This window comes from Rhinoraja longicauda, chromosome 11 (genome assembly GCF_053455715.1).
Source record: "Rhinoraja longicauda isolate Sanriku21f chromosome 11, sRhiLon1.1, whole genome shotgun sequence".
NCBI lineage: Eukaryota > Metazoa > Chordata > Chondrichthyes > Rajiformes > Arhynchobatidae > Rhinoraja > Rhinoraja longicauda.
Window position 1 is genome coordinate 21,103,858 of NC_135963.1, and position 12,643 is coordinate 21,116,500.

Consider the following 12,643-nt stretch of genomic DNA (forward strand, 5'->3'; position numbering starts at 1 on the left):
CCCGACAGTTCCCAAGAGGGTATACCTATTTGCAATAGGCACAGCCACTGGGGTCTCCTGTAGTCCTCGTCCACTCCCCCCTGAAACAGTCTCCCACCTTCGCTCGACCTGGACCCTTGGCGTGACAGCCTCACAATAGGTCCTGTCGAGGAAACTCTCGCATTCCCGGATGGCCCTGAGGTCATCCAACTGCCTCTCCAACTCCACCACACGTCCATTCAGGAGCTGCACCTGGACACAGTTCTTGCAGGTGTAGCTCCCAGAAGCTCCAGCGACGTCCCTGTCTTCCCACATCCTGCAGGAAACACACTGCACCAACTTTTCCGCCATTACCTTGTGTCTATAACCAGTTCTGGCTTAAAACAATTGTATCCTCCTCACCTCAGCAAAAGGGTGCAGCCCTGTTCGGGTGCAGCCCAGTGAGGGAAGTGCCCAGTGAGAAAAGTTCGAGTCTTTGGCTGCAAGTCTTGCTTATATCACCAATTAAATTGCCTGATTGTCCAATTTACCTGACTTCTCACTTAAATCAGCACTTACTTTTCTTCTCAGCCAACGGGCGTCCTTGCTCTGCTCCCGGACTTTTCAAACTGACTACTAGCGTCCTCTTGGCGCTCTTTTTAAACTGCCTTTTCCACTGTAATTAGCACTTACTTTTCTTCTCAGCCAACGGGCGTCCTTGCTCTGCTCCCGGACTTTTCAAACTGACTACTAGCATCCTCTTGGCGCTCTTTTTAAACTGCCTTTTCCACTGCAATTTTATCATTTTAAAAAGTAGAAACAAAAAATTGCAGATGCTGGTTAATCCACAAAAGGACGCAGAGTGCTCGTGTAACTCAGCAGGTCAGGCTGCATCTCTGTAGAACATGGATAGGTGATGTTTTGGGTTAGGACCCTTCTTCAGACTGATTCAGTCTGCTGAGTTATTCCACCACTTTGTGTATTTTCACCTAAAAACTATATGCTGAAGCTGCACCAGCAAGCCCTTCTTCACCAGCTGCCACATGGTCCGGTTGACACGGCTGATGTTGCGGCTCACGTTGTAGACCTTGGCCAGCAGTACTTTCTTCAGGACGCTGCCACCAACAGGGCACGCTCAGCCACCGTGGGGCTCACTCCCCACTCAACCAGCTGCCGCATCTTCCTGTCGGCCATCGCTTTGTCTGCTCCCCTCTCCACCACCACCTCCTCCTTCCCCTGTCACTTTGTCCACTCCACTGCTCCCCCATCCACCGCCGTCTCTTCCCCCTTCTCCTCCTCCTCCCCCATAGTCACTGACATCTTCCAAGGTGGAGTATGTCAGAGACTGTGGGGGAGGAAGAGGAGGAGACGATAGGCGGCACGGTAGCGCAGCGGTAGAGTTGCTGCTTTACAGCGAATGCATCGCCGGAGACTCAGGTTCGATCCTGACTACGGGTGCTGCACTGTAAGGAGTTTGTACGTTCTCCCCGTGACCTGCGTGGGTTTTCTCCGAGATCTTCGGTTTCCTCCCACACTCCAAAGACGTACAGGTATGTAGGTTAATTGGCTGGGTAAAATGTAAAAATTGTCCCTAGTGGGTGTAGGATAGTGTTAATGTACGGGGATCGCTGGGCGGCACGGACTTGGTGGGCCGAAAAGGCCTGTTTCCGGCTGTATATATATGATGATATGATGATGATGATAGTGGAGCAGGGAGCGGATAAGGCGACGGATAACATGCAGAAGTGGCAGAAGTTTGTCATTGTAATGCTTTTCAAACTACAGGCCTTTTTCTAAAGAACATTTCATATTACATCTAATGCATTCCATTCAGAAGGTTTGTTCTTAATTTTACACTCAACAAAACATTTGTCGTCTTCCACGATCACAACCAGTGTGATGCACAATAGATATATGTGCCAATTTGGAATATAGCATTTAAAAAGCACAAAGAATAATGAAATGGTGTAATAAATGAAAGCGTGTCATGAAAAAAACTATTGCTGTGCGCAGCTGTTTATTTCAAAGCTGTATCATAATAGAGTCACTGTATATCTGACATCCAAATAGATTGCCCAGCAATATGCATCAGAGAAGTGTTGCGTAGGTATCTGCTGCAATCTCATGGCTAGTGACTGCGATCATCATTTAGAGTGCAATGGTGAACTTTCACGCACTTGGCGATGTGATTGCCTTCCCAGTATCCGGCATCTTGTCCATCGTGGCAGTGGCAGTAGGTGCATTTGTCAACCCACATGGTGCTCCCTCCTGGGATCACTTGACTTTGGGTGAAGTCACTGTAACAATTTGGACCTTAAATTTGCAACACAATTTTTAAAAAATCATTATTCCATTTCTATTTATAAATCGGAGATGATTCTACAAATCTATCAGATCAAAATTAAAGAAAGATTATGTCAAATCTGTAAAACTAAAAAATGCTAAAAAGACACAGAAGGCTCAGCAATTCTCTCTGGTGAGATTAATGTTTTGGGCAGGACATTTCTTCACAACTAGTGAATGAACAAATAAGCATTTCATTAAAATAACTATAGGAAAGTTGGAAAGGTAGGGAATTGTTAAGCGATTGTTAAGAATCAGTTCATCCAGCTGTAAAGTATTAACATTAATGAAAATTGCATAGTTCACTATTAAGCTGTGTGTTTCCTGCTCCTCCCTTCTTGAAATTAACTCAATAATTGGCCAATGCAAGGGAGTTTCAAAAAGAAAGGAACGAGAAACCCATCGCCTGGTGGTGTACTTTCTAATTAATATTGAGCCTTTGTGAGTGGCAGTAACAAAAATAACAACATTAAAATACATCCCAAACCTTCAACTGTTGTTATGTTCTGAAAAATTAGCTCCATCCCAATTGCCTACTTAATCATTCCTCCCATTGATCAATTAAGATTGTGTAGGAAGGAACTGCAGATGTTGGTTTAAACCAAAGATAGATACAAAAACCTGGAGTAACTCAACGGGTCACATGGCATCGCTGGAGTAAAGGAATAAGTGACGTTTCGGATCGAGACTCTTCAGGAAGAAAGTGCAAAATCTCATGCAGCTAAAGTCTATATTCAGGTCAGAAGAAAGAAGATAATATTCCAGATGCTGGTATAGAGCTTGTGAAACAGTGCAAGTTGCAGAGCCTGCATTTAATTTTACCAAACTGTATGGCATGAGAGGTAAGTTCACTAAGCTTCTGTGATGTCTTGAGAGGTCGGGAGCTTTTCTCTTAAAGGTTGGGAGGTGTGGGTGCCGGAAATGAAGACAGAAAAGTTCTTGTTTTCAAACTTAAATTCCATATATTTAGTCTTTTCCAAAAACAGGTAAACTTAATTGTTTGCAGACAGGTACACAAAACCAAAAAAGGTAGTTAAATCAAAACTGTAGCTTGCTGCCTTCTTACAGAATATAACTCAAACACTGCTTCTCTCCCTGTCTACTCCAGTCGTTGTCTCTCTTTATAAATACACTGCTTCCCTTCCCTTTTAGCTCTCTCACTGAGGCAATCAGCTCATCTGGTTCAGCTGGGCAGCAATCCGTGTCAGCAGCAATCAGTGTCACCAGCAATCAGTCAGCAGCAATCAGTGTCAGCAGCAATCAGTGTCAGCAGCAATCAGTGTTTGCTGCTGACTATGGGTTTTGTAGTCTTTTGCTGGCAGCCATGATGGTTTGTAGTCCTTGTTGCATCCACCGGGAGGAAATGTATCTCCCCTCTATGACTCTACCTTTCATGATATCACACTACATTTTAAGTAATTACAGGTAAAAATAGTTTTAGTAATTGGACAATGGTGTGGCATCAGGACACAACTTTATATCATCTACATTTGCACTAGATGTTGTCATATAAAGACCACTGGGCATCATTGTGTTAGAAAATGAACCGAGGAATCCACCCTCTTTCTAAAATGGTCCAAGAACTGAAAGACGAGAAATGGGAAGTGATTGAAGTGACCATAAAACAATAGATTTTTTTAATTCTGGAAAAATAATCCCCACCTTATTATAACTGGATAATTTTTTTTTCATTGCGATCTGCATTGATATTAAGTTCTTACCATCCTTGCACTCAGGGCAACACTTTCCTTTTGCATAAATTGGATTAACGCACAAAGGTGGAGCACAATCGGCGATTAGGCAGTGTGCCCTCCCATCCATATCACAGGTACACTGTTCACACTCTGATGGCTGAAATGCAGGAGGAAAAATTGCTTACTGGTATGAAGGCTCTGCAAGAAATTCATCTTAAAATAAATTCCTGTAAAGCAACATGGAACAGTAGTTTAGTTTATTATCACCTGTGCAGAGGTACAGTGGAAAGCTTTTGTTGTGTGCTAACCAGTCAGCGAAAGACAATACATGATTAAAATCATTCCATCCACAGTGTACCATGTACAGTAGGCCTGTCAGCTCATTTTATTGCTCAGTTGGACATAACCTATCAGTCACTCCATTCACCCATTAATGCTGCTTATACTTTTACATCATTTCCCAACAAAACTTTCCTCAATCTTAGTCCTGCTGGGTTCAATTACCTTGGATCCACAGATTACTGGATGGTCCGAGTTACGGATTCTATTTAATGCTGAATGGAAAATGCGCTTCCCAATTCTTACCAACTCCAATAATAAAAATAGGCTTCATTTTCTAGAACTCCCCCAAGCAGAAGAAATAGGTTTCTCATTATCAAATCTCTTTGGCATTCAGAGACCTCAAACAGATTACTCAATTGATTAAATTCAAAGGAATAACAAACCACGTTTGTGTAATCTGTCCTCTAATGTTGTCTTGGTCTAGTAGCTTCTCTGCATTTTCTGAGGTTCTGTGCTCAAAAAACAGTACACCAGATGGAGTCTGATCATGGCTCTGTGTAACTATAAGTCTTTTCTGAACAAAGGGATAGTAGAGTTTTACGGTAAATGGGTATTGATCTGGATGACGGCATTCAAGGTATTTGCTAACGAAAAGAATTGGGCTGTAATTATGTGTGCAATGGACCAAGAATGGAAAATCACAAAGTGTATTAAAGGCACTTTGCAAGTACAGGTAATATTATTTGCATCAACATGCTTGGGTTGTTGGGGATTGCTAGCCATATTACATTCTTTAGGAGCTCTATGGATAGCAGACATTAATACAGATGAGAACCAGTCCTCAAAAAATATGTTCAAATGTATACTATTAGTAGTAATCCATTTTGAAATTAAATGGATAGATTGGTGAACAATCTTACCTTCTATTATCTTTATTCTGAAGTGTAAAACCTTGATGTACTTTGAGTTCAGAGAGACTCTGCTGAGAGTCTCAAAGTAAATGCCTACTTGTGATGAATAAAGACCTTTTACATCGGCCAGTTTCAATCTCAGTGTGGTTAAGTCACAGTCATAACATAGGCCTGCTAGTTCTTTGTTGGCCTTTTAAGTTTGGAGACTAAACAATACATGCCACTATTTTAGCATTTGCAGTTAATTCGATTATGATGAACGGTTTAAACATCTGTTTTGGAAATTCTGTGGGAGGTCGTTATATAAAACAGAACAGAATCTTGAAAAGAAGTGGCGACATTCAAATTGCTTCCTTACGTGTACACATGTTTTAGCCACCAAACAGAAGGAGAAAGTGAAGGAGACATGAAAGAGAGAACTTTAGTGTAGTTTAATTTAAAGATACAGCGTGGAACCAGGGCCACCAGCCCACCTGGTCCGTTGATCACCCTTACACTAGAACTATGTTATCACACTTTCGCATCCTACACAATAAGGGCAATTTACAGAAGCCCAATTATCCTTTTAACACACACACCCACACACACACCCACACACACACACACACACACACCATCACCCCCCTTTTTGGAATGTGGGAGGAAACTGGAGTACCTGGAGAAAACCCATGCAGTCACAGGGAAAACGTACAAGCTCCACACACACAGCACCCACAGTCAAGATCGACCCTGGGTCTTGGCCCCGTGAGGCAGCAGCTCTACCACTGCGTGACTGTGCTGCCAAGTGGGGATGGAGACAAGAATGAAAAGGCGGCCAAAAAGGGTGAAAGCAGATTAAATATCCAAGGGTATAGACAATAGACAATAGGTGCATGAGTAGGCCATTCGGCCCTTCGAGCCAGCACCACTATTCAATGTGATCATGGCTGATCATTCTCAATCAGTACCCCATTCCTGCCTTCTCCCTATACCCCCTGACTCCGCTATCTTTAAGAGCTCTTTCTTGAATGCATTCAGAGAATTGGCCTCCACTGCCTGCTGAGGCAGTGAATTCCACAGATTTACAACTCTCTGACTGAAAACGTTTTTCCTCATCTCTGTTTTAAATGGCCTACCCCTTATTCTTAAACTGTGGCACATGGTTCTGGACTCCCCCAACATTGGGAACATGTTTCCTGCCTCTAACGTGTCCAACCCCATAATAATCTTATATGTTTCGATAAGATCCCCTCTCATCCTAAATTCCAGTGCATACAAGCCTAGCCGCTCCAGTCTTTCAACATATGACAGTCCCGCCATTCCGGGAATTAACCTTGTAAACCTATGCTGCACGCCCTCAATAGCAAGAATATCCTTCCTCAAATTTGGAGACCAAAACTGCACACAGTACTCCAGGTGCGGTCTCACTAGGGCCCTATACAACTGCAGAAGGACCTCTTTGCTCCTATACTCAACTCCTCTTGTTATGAAGGCCAACATTCCATTGGTTTTCTTCACTGCCTGCTGTACCTTCATGATTCCTTTCAGTGACTGATGCACTAGGACACCCAGATCTCGTTGTACGTCCCCTTTTCCTAACATGACACCATTCAGATAATAATCTGCCTTCTTATTCTTACCACCAAAGTGGATAACCTCACACTTATCCACATTAAACTGCATCTGCCATGCATCCGCCCACTCACACAACCTGTCCAAGTCACCCTGCAACATCATAGCATCTTCCTCACAGCTCACACTACCACCCAGGTTTGTATCATCTGCAAATTTGCTAATGGTACTTTTAATTCCATCATCCAAATCATTAATGTATATTGTAAATAGCTGCGGTCCCAGCACTGAGCCTTGCGGTTCCCCACTAGTCACTGCCTGCCATTCTGAAAGGGACCCATTTATCTCTTTGCTTGCTGTCTGTCAACCAATTTTCTATCCATGTCAGTACCCTACCCCCAATACCATGTGCTCTAATTTTGCCCACTAATCTCCTATGTGGGACCTTGTCGAAGGCTTTCTGAAAGTCAAGGTAAACCACACCCACCGGCTCTCCCCTGTCAATTTTCCTAGTTAGATCCTCAAAAATTTCCAGAAGATTAGTCAAGCATGATTTCCCCTTCGTAAATCCATGCTGACTCGGAACGATCCTGTTACTGCTATCCAAATGCTCCGCAATTTTGTCTTTTATAATTGACTCCAGCATCTTCCCCACCACTGATGTCAGGTATAAATGTCAAAGGCTCGAGGGTATTGGCACTCGCCACACTCTAACTTACATCACACACACTCTAAATCCAAATCAAACACACTCTAAACTCAATTACAAATATTCTAATTCCCATCACGTACACTCCAACTCCCTATCGCACACACACGCACCACAAATACCATCACATTGGCACTTCAATTCCCATCTCATTCACACACAGCCTCGTCACCCACATACTCCAACTCCTATCACACGAACTCCAAGCCCCATTGCAAGCACACACTCCAATCCCCATTACACACACACGCAGTACAACCCCAACACATTACAGTCACTCCAACACCAATCACACTCCAACCGCCCAACATACTCACGCAAAAACCTCAACGCACGTCACACACCTCCAATACACACCACCCAACTACCCCATCATGCACACACACTCCAACAACCCCGCTCCCCAATGTCTCCACCCCACCCCACCCACCGCTCTCCACTACCACTGCCCCCTCCCGACATAGTGCCTTTACCTGGAACTGCTGCCCGAGCTCATAGACCTGTCCCCGGTGTTCGCAGCCGATCTTTTCACAGCGGGGGCAGCAATCGTTGGGGTAGTGGCTGACATGGATACAAGGCGGCGGCAGGGCCGGGCAGGCGGTGCGGCCACACACTGGTCCATTGGCGGTGCACTCACACTGCGTGCAGTGGTCCGAGTCCAGGTAGTACCACTCGCCCACATAGTACACGCTGTCGTTAGTCTTGCATACGATGGGCGCCAGGGTCCCTCTGACCAACACTGACAGCAGCAGGGACAGTGGCAGCAGCCAGCCGGCCTGGGCTGACATGCTTCCTCCTGGCTGTGTTGCCGCTGCCATCCGGATATTCCAATTCTGTTTGATAATCTGCAAATGAGACACTTTCAAGCGAAATCCCAGCGATTTAAACAGGGGGGGGGGGGACTAGCTGCCTTGTTTCAGTTTTCGGACATTTGATGCAGCGGTTTGAACTCTCCAAAAACGTTGCTGTGATATTGTTTTTCAATACAATGCTTCCAGAGACGGTGTAGAAATTAAACCTCGCCAAAAGAGCTTGGGGGCTCTATCTTGCAAGGAGAGGGAGGTTGGAGCCGAAGAAATAAAGGCAGGGCTGTAAAACCATCCGATCCCAGCTCCGCACAAATGCAAACTCCGGCTTGGCGTGATGGATTTTAGTTGCTTTAAGCGTTGGGAGGGGTTGTCTATTTGGGAATGTCCAGATGCCAGGCTTTTGATTTTCCAAATGGACTTTATCTGACGCTGCAGCTTACTTTAATACTTCAGAGCCGCCCAATGCACGTGATCCGACCAGCAGAACGGGCGAACCGTCCCAGACTGATGTCAGTGAATCGCGGGTCGATTGGAACATGTCAAACTACGGAGCTTTTCATTACACACCTCAACCACATTCAAATGTACTCTGCGCAACTATTTCGAGAAATAGCAGCACGCTATTCCGAACAAGGCAATTGTTGTATTCCTTACGTATTTGTTATTTGTTCGTGAAACGCGAGTCCAGTCTCAACCAGGGGACTGTGTTTAATTGTGACAAGGAACTGTGCAGATGCTGGAACCTTGCGCATAACACGGAGTAACTCCGAGGGTCAGGCAGCATTTCTGCAGAGAGAAAACAAAACCCGGAAAGTGCTGGAGTAATTCAGAGAGTCAGGCAGTATCTCTGGAGAACATGGATAGATGATGTTTCGGGTCGGGACCCTTCTTCAGACTGAATTCACACGTTCAATTGTGCTCTACGCTGTTCAATTCAAGTTGTTTCGTTGTAGTGTGATAGGCATTCGAGAGGGTCCAGAAAAGATTTACACGAATGGATCCTGGGATGAGGGATTGCAGTTACAAGATCGATTTGAGTCTGGGATTGTTCAGAGAAGAAAAAGCCGATGAGGGATGTGATCAAATGATGAGACGTTTGTAAAGGGGGAATGGTGGGAAATTGTTTCCTTTGGTGGAGGAGTCGAGGTCCTAAGGTCACAGGTAGAAAATCAAGGGGAAGAGAATTACGTGTGAAATGAGAAACCATTTTTGTAAAACATGATATATGTTGGAATATTATGTGATGGAGGCAGGTTGGATTGTGGCCTTCAAGCGGAAAGTGGATAAATACACTGTCAGAAAAATGACCAGAGAGCAGAATTAGTGAGTTGCTCCGGGAGAAAGTGGGCGTGGACAGGATGGCTAAAATGGATTTTATCTATGCTCCAATCGCTATGATTCTATAATTGAGGTGAATTTCCATGTTTGCACAAATTCATACTTTACTCTATGGTTCATTTTCAGCTGGGCGAAGAGCTGGCAAGACAGATAAAACTAGATTGTTCATTTCAGCCAGCATGTACATATTAGGCAGGAGATTTCAATGCCTCTCAAATATCTTTGTCTTTGATCTGAAGGTCATTCTCTTGATCATCATTAGTCAATTAAATTATTCATCAGCACAGAAGCCAGGACTCATTTATTCCGATTGCCAGTAAATAAAGGACTTGCTTGTCCAAAAAGCTGAATCTGGACTTCATTGCTCAGATGGAGTTCATTGACACTCCCAGTATCTAAATAAATATCTAGATTAATATTGGAAAGGTTAGCAGAGACTGCAGATCTTGAGCAAAACAAAAATTAATTTGCTGGAGCAAGTCAGAGAGTCAGGCAGCAGCTGTGGAGGGAAATGGACAGTTGACATTTCAGGTGAGGAAATGTCTTGGCTCGAAGGGTCGATGGTCCATTTACCTCCACATTTACTGCCTGACCCGCTGGGAGTTCCTCCAGCAACGTGTTTTACGGTAAAGTTAGCTCTACTTGCTGAGATCGGAAGTTTTATCTTCAAAACATAAACAACATTGCTCCATTTCTGGAATTCAATGTTGAAACAATTTTTAAGAAGGATATTTTTAAAGGTTTAAAAACGTTGATGCACACCGCTGTAGGATTATTTCTTCATTAAGTCAGCAAATGAATGGAATGACCAATGACAAAGAGTCCATCTAGCCCACACTGGTGTTTACACTCCAGCCAAGTCTCACCTCTTTCCATTTACCTCAGTTTTCCATTGCAGGGAGACTGGCAGCTACTATTCTTTCTAATTTGATTGATAAATACATCTCTTGATGCTCCTGAACACATCGTCAGTGATGTAATCTGGGGTCATTGGATGTTTCGGGTCTTTCAACATCAGATACCCTCGTGTTCAGGTGGCATTCACTCCTCCCCATGAATCTCCTCTCCTGATCCAGAGCCATCTCAAGGCTTTCTCCGCTGCCTTCGTGGTGTTCTTGATGGCTCTTTTCCTCTAAAAATACAGCATTCACCAATCGGAGAAATGATAGATAATCTGTACATGTGTTGTCTAAGAAGCTAAGGAAAAAATACTTAAAATCGGTATGAAATAGTGTACATGTTTCAGCTGGAAAGCAGAAAACATTCAGGAGGTCTGGCAACAGCTACAGAACGAGAAATAGAATTGATGTTGCAGCTGAAGACCTTCCTTCAGATCTGCAAGGAATTATAGAATAAAAGCAGATTTTGAAATGCAGAAAAAGTGGGGGGAAGAGAGAGTTAAAGGGAAGATCTTTGACAGAGTTAGAGTGGAAGAATTTAAATGAAATGGTTGTACTTTGGTAAAAGAGGGTGATAATAGTACTGGTAAAAGAAAGATCAATCAAGAAAAGGAAATAATTATTAAAATTTAAAAAGAAATCCATCGTGAAGGCTGGAAATTTTAAATGCCACCAGAAAATACTATACAGTGCCCTCCATAATGTTTGGGACAAAGACCCATCAGTTATTTATTTGCCTCTGTAATCCACAACTTGAGATTTGTAATAGAAAACAATCACATGTGGTTAAAGTGCACATTGTCAGATTTTAATAAAGGCCATTTTTATACATTTTGGTTTCACCATGTAGAAATTACAGCAGTGTTTATACATCGTCCCCCCATTTCAGGGCACCGTAATGTTTGGGACACAGCAATGTCATGTAAATGAAAGTAGTCATGTTTAATATTTTGTTGCATATCCTTTGCATGCAATGACTGCTGGAAGTCTGCGATTCATGGAAATCACCAGTAGCTGGGTGTCTTCTCTTGTGATGCTAAGTATTGATTGTGTATTGCAGCCAACTTTAGCTTATGCTTGTTTTGGGGGCTAGTCCCCTTCAGTTTTCTCTTCAGCATATAAAAGGCATGCTCAATTGGGTTCAGATCAAGCGATGGACTTGGTCACTCAAGAATTGACAATTTTTTAGCTTTGAAAAACTCCTTTGTTGCTTGAGCAGTATGTTTGGGATCATTGTCTTGCTGTAGAATGAACCGATGGCCAATGAGTTTTGAGGCATTTGTTTGAACTTGAGCAGATAGGATTTGTCTATACTCTTCAGAATTCATTCTGCTACTACCATCAGCAGTTGTATCATCAATGAAGATAGGTGAGCCAGTACCTTCAGCAGCCATACATGCTCAGGCCATAACACCCCCACTACCGTGTTTCACAGATGAGGTGGTATGCTTTGGGTCTTGGGCAGTTCCTTCTCTCCTCCATACTTTGCTCTTGCCATCACTCTGATATAAGTTAATTTTCGTCTCATCGGACCACAAGACCTTTTTCCAGAATTGTGGTTGCTCTTTTAAGTACTTCTGGCAAACTGTAACCTGGCCATCCTATTTTTGCGGCTAACCAGTGGTTTGCATCTTGCAGTGTAGCCTCTGTATTTTTGTTGATGAAGTCTTCTGCGGACAGTGGTTATTGACAAATCCACACCTGACTCCTGAAGAGTGTTTCTGATCTGTCGGACAGGTGTTTGGGGATTTTTCTTTATGATAGAGAGAATTCTTCTGTCATCAGCTGTGGAGGTGTTCCTTGGCCTGCCAGTCACTTTGCGATTAGTAAGCTCACCAGTGATCTCTTCTTAGTGATGTTCCAAACAGTTGATTTTGGTAAGCCTGAGGTTTGGCTGATGTCTCTAACAGTTTTATTCTTGTTTCTCAGTCTCATAACGGCTTCTTTGACTTTCATTGGCACAACTTTGGTCCTCATGTTGATAAACAGCAATAAAAGTTTCCAAAGGTGATGGAAAGACTGGAGGAAAGACTAGGAGGAAAGATAAATGGGTCCCTTTCAGAATGGCAGGCAGTGACTAGTGGGGTACTGCAAGGCTCGGTGCTGGGACCGCAGCTATTTACAATATACATCAATGACTTGGATAAAG

At 43.5% G+C, this 12,643-nt stretch overlaps 1 protein-coding gene across 1 annotated transcript; it reads right to left on the reverse strand.

Annotated features, from left to right (window-relative positions):
- Positions 1–1,927: 1,927 nt before the first annotated feature.
- Positions 1,928–8,747, reverse strand: LOC144598064 (von Willebrand factor C domain-containing protein 2-like). The gene is made up of 3 exons (XM_078407945.1): positions 7,922–8,747; positions 4,023–4,152; positions 1,928–2,271 (listed from the first exon to the last, which is right to left on the reverse strand). Exons 1-3 carry the CDS (start codon positions 8,264–8,266, stop codon positions 2,087–2,089), a joined length of 660 nt encoding a protein of 219 aa, XP_078264071.1. The 5' UTR covers positions 8,267–8,747; the 3' UTR covers positions 1,928–2,086.
- Positions 8,748–12,643: the final 3,896 nt, after the last annotated feature.

What these genes read in the sequence shown, in the direction of transcription:
- LOC144598064 (XM_078407945.1), bottom strand. Translation starts at nt 8,266, where the DNA reads ATGGCAGCGGCAACACAGCCAGGAGGAAGCATGTCAGCCCAGGCCGGC. An exon ending in AGCTCGGGCAGCAGTTCCAG is followed by an intron (nt 4,153 to 7,921) that starts GTAAAGGCACTA and finishes CCTGCATTTCAG; the next exon opens with CCATCAGAGTGTGAACAGTG. An exon ending in TTGCCCTGAGTGCAAGGATG is followed by an intron (nt 2,272 to 4,022) that starts GTAAGAACTTAA and finishes TGCAAATTTAAG; the next exon opens with GTCCAAATTGTTACAGTGAC.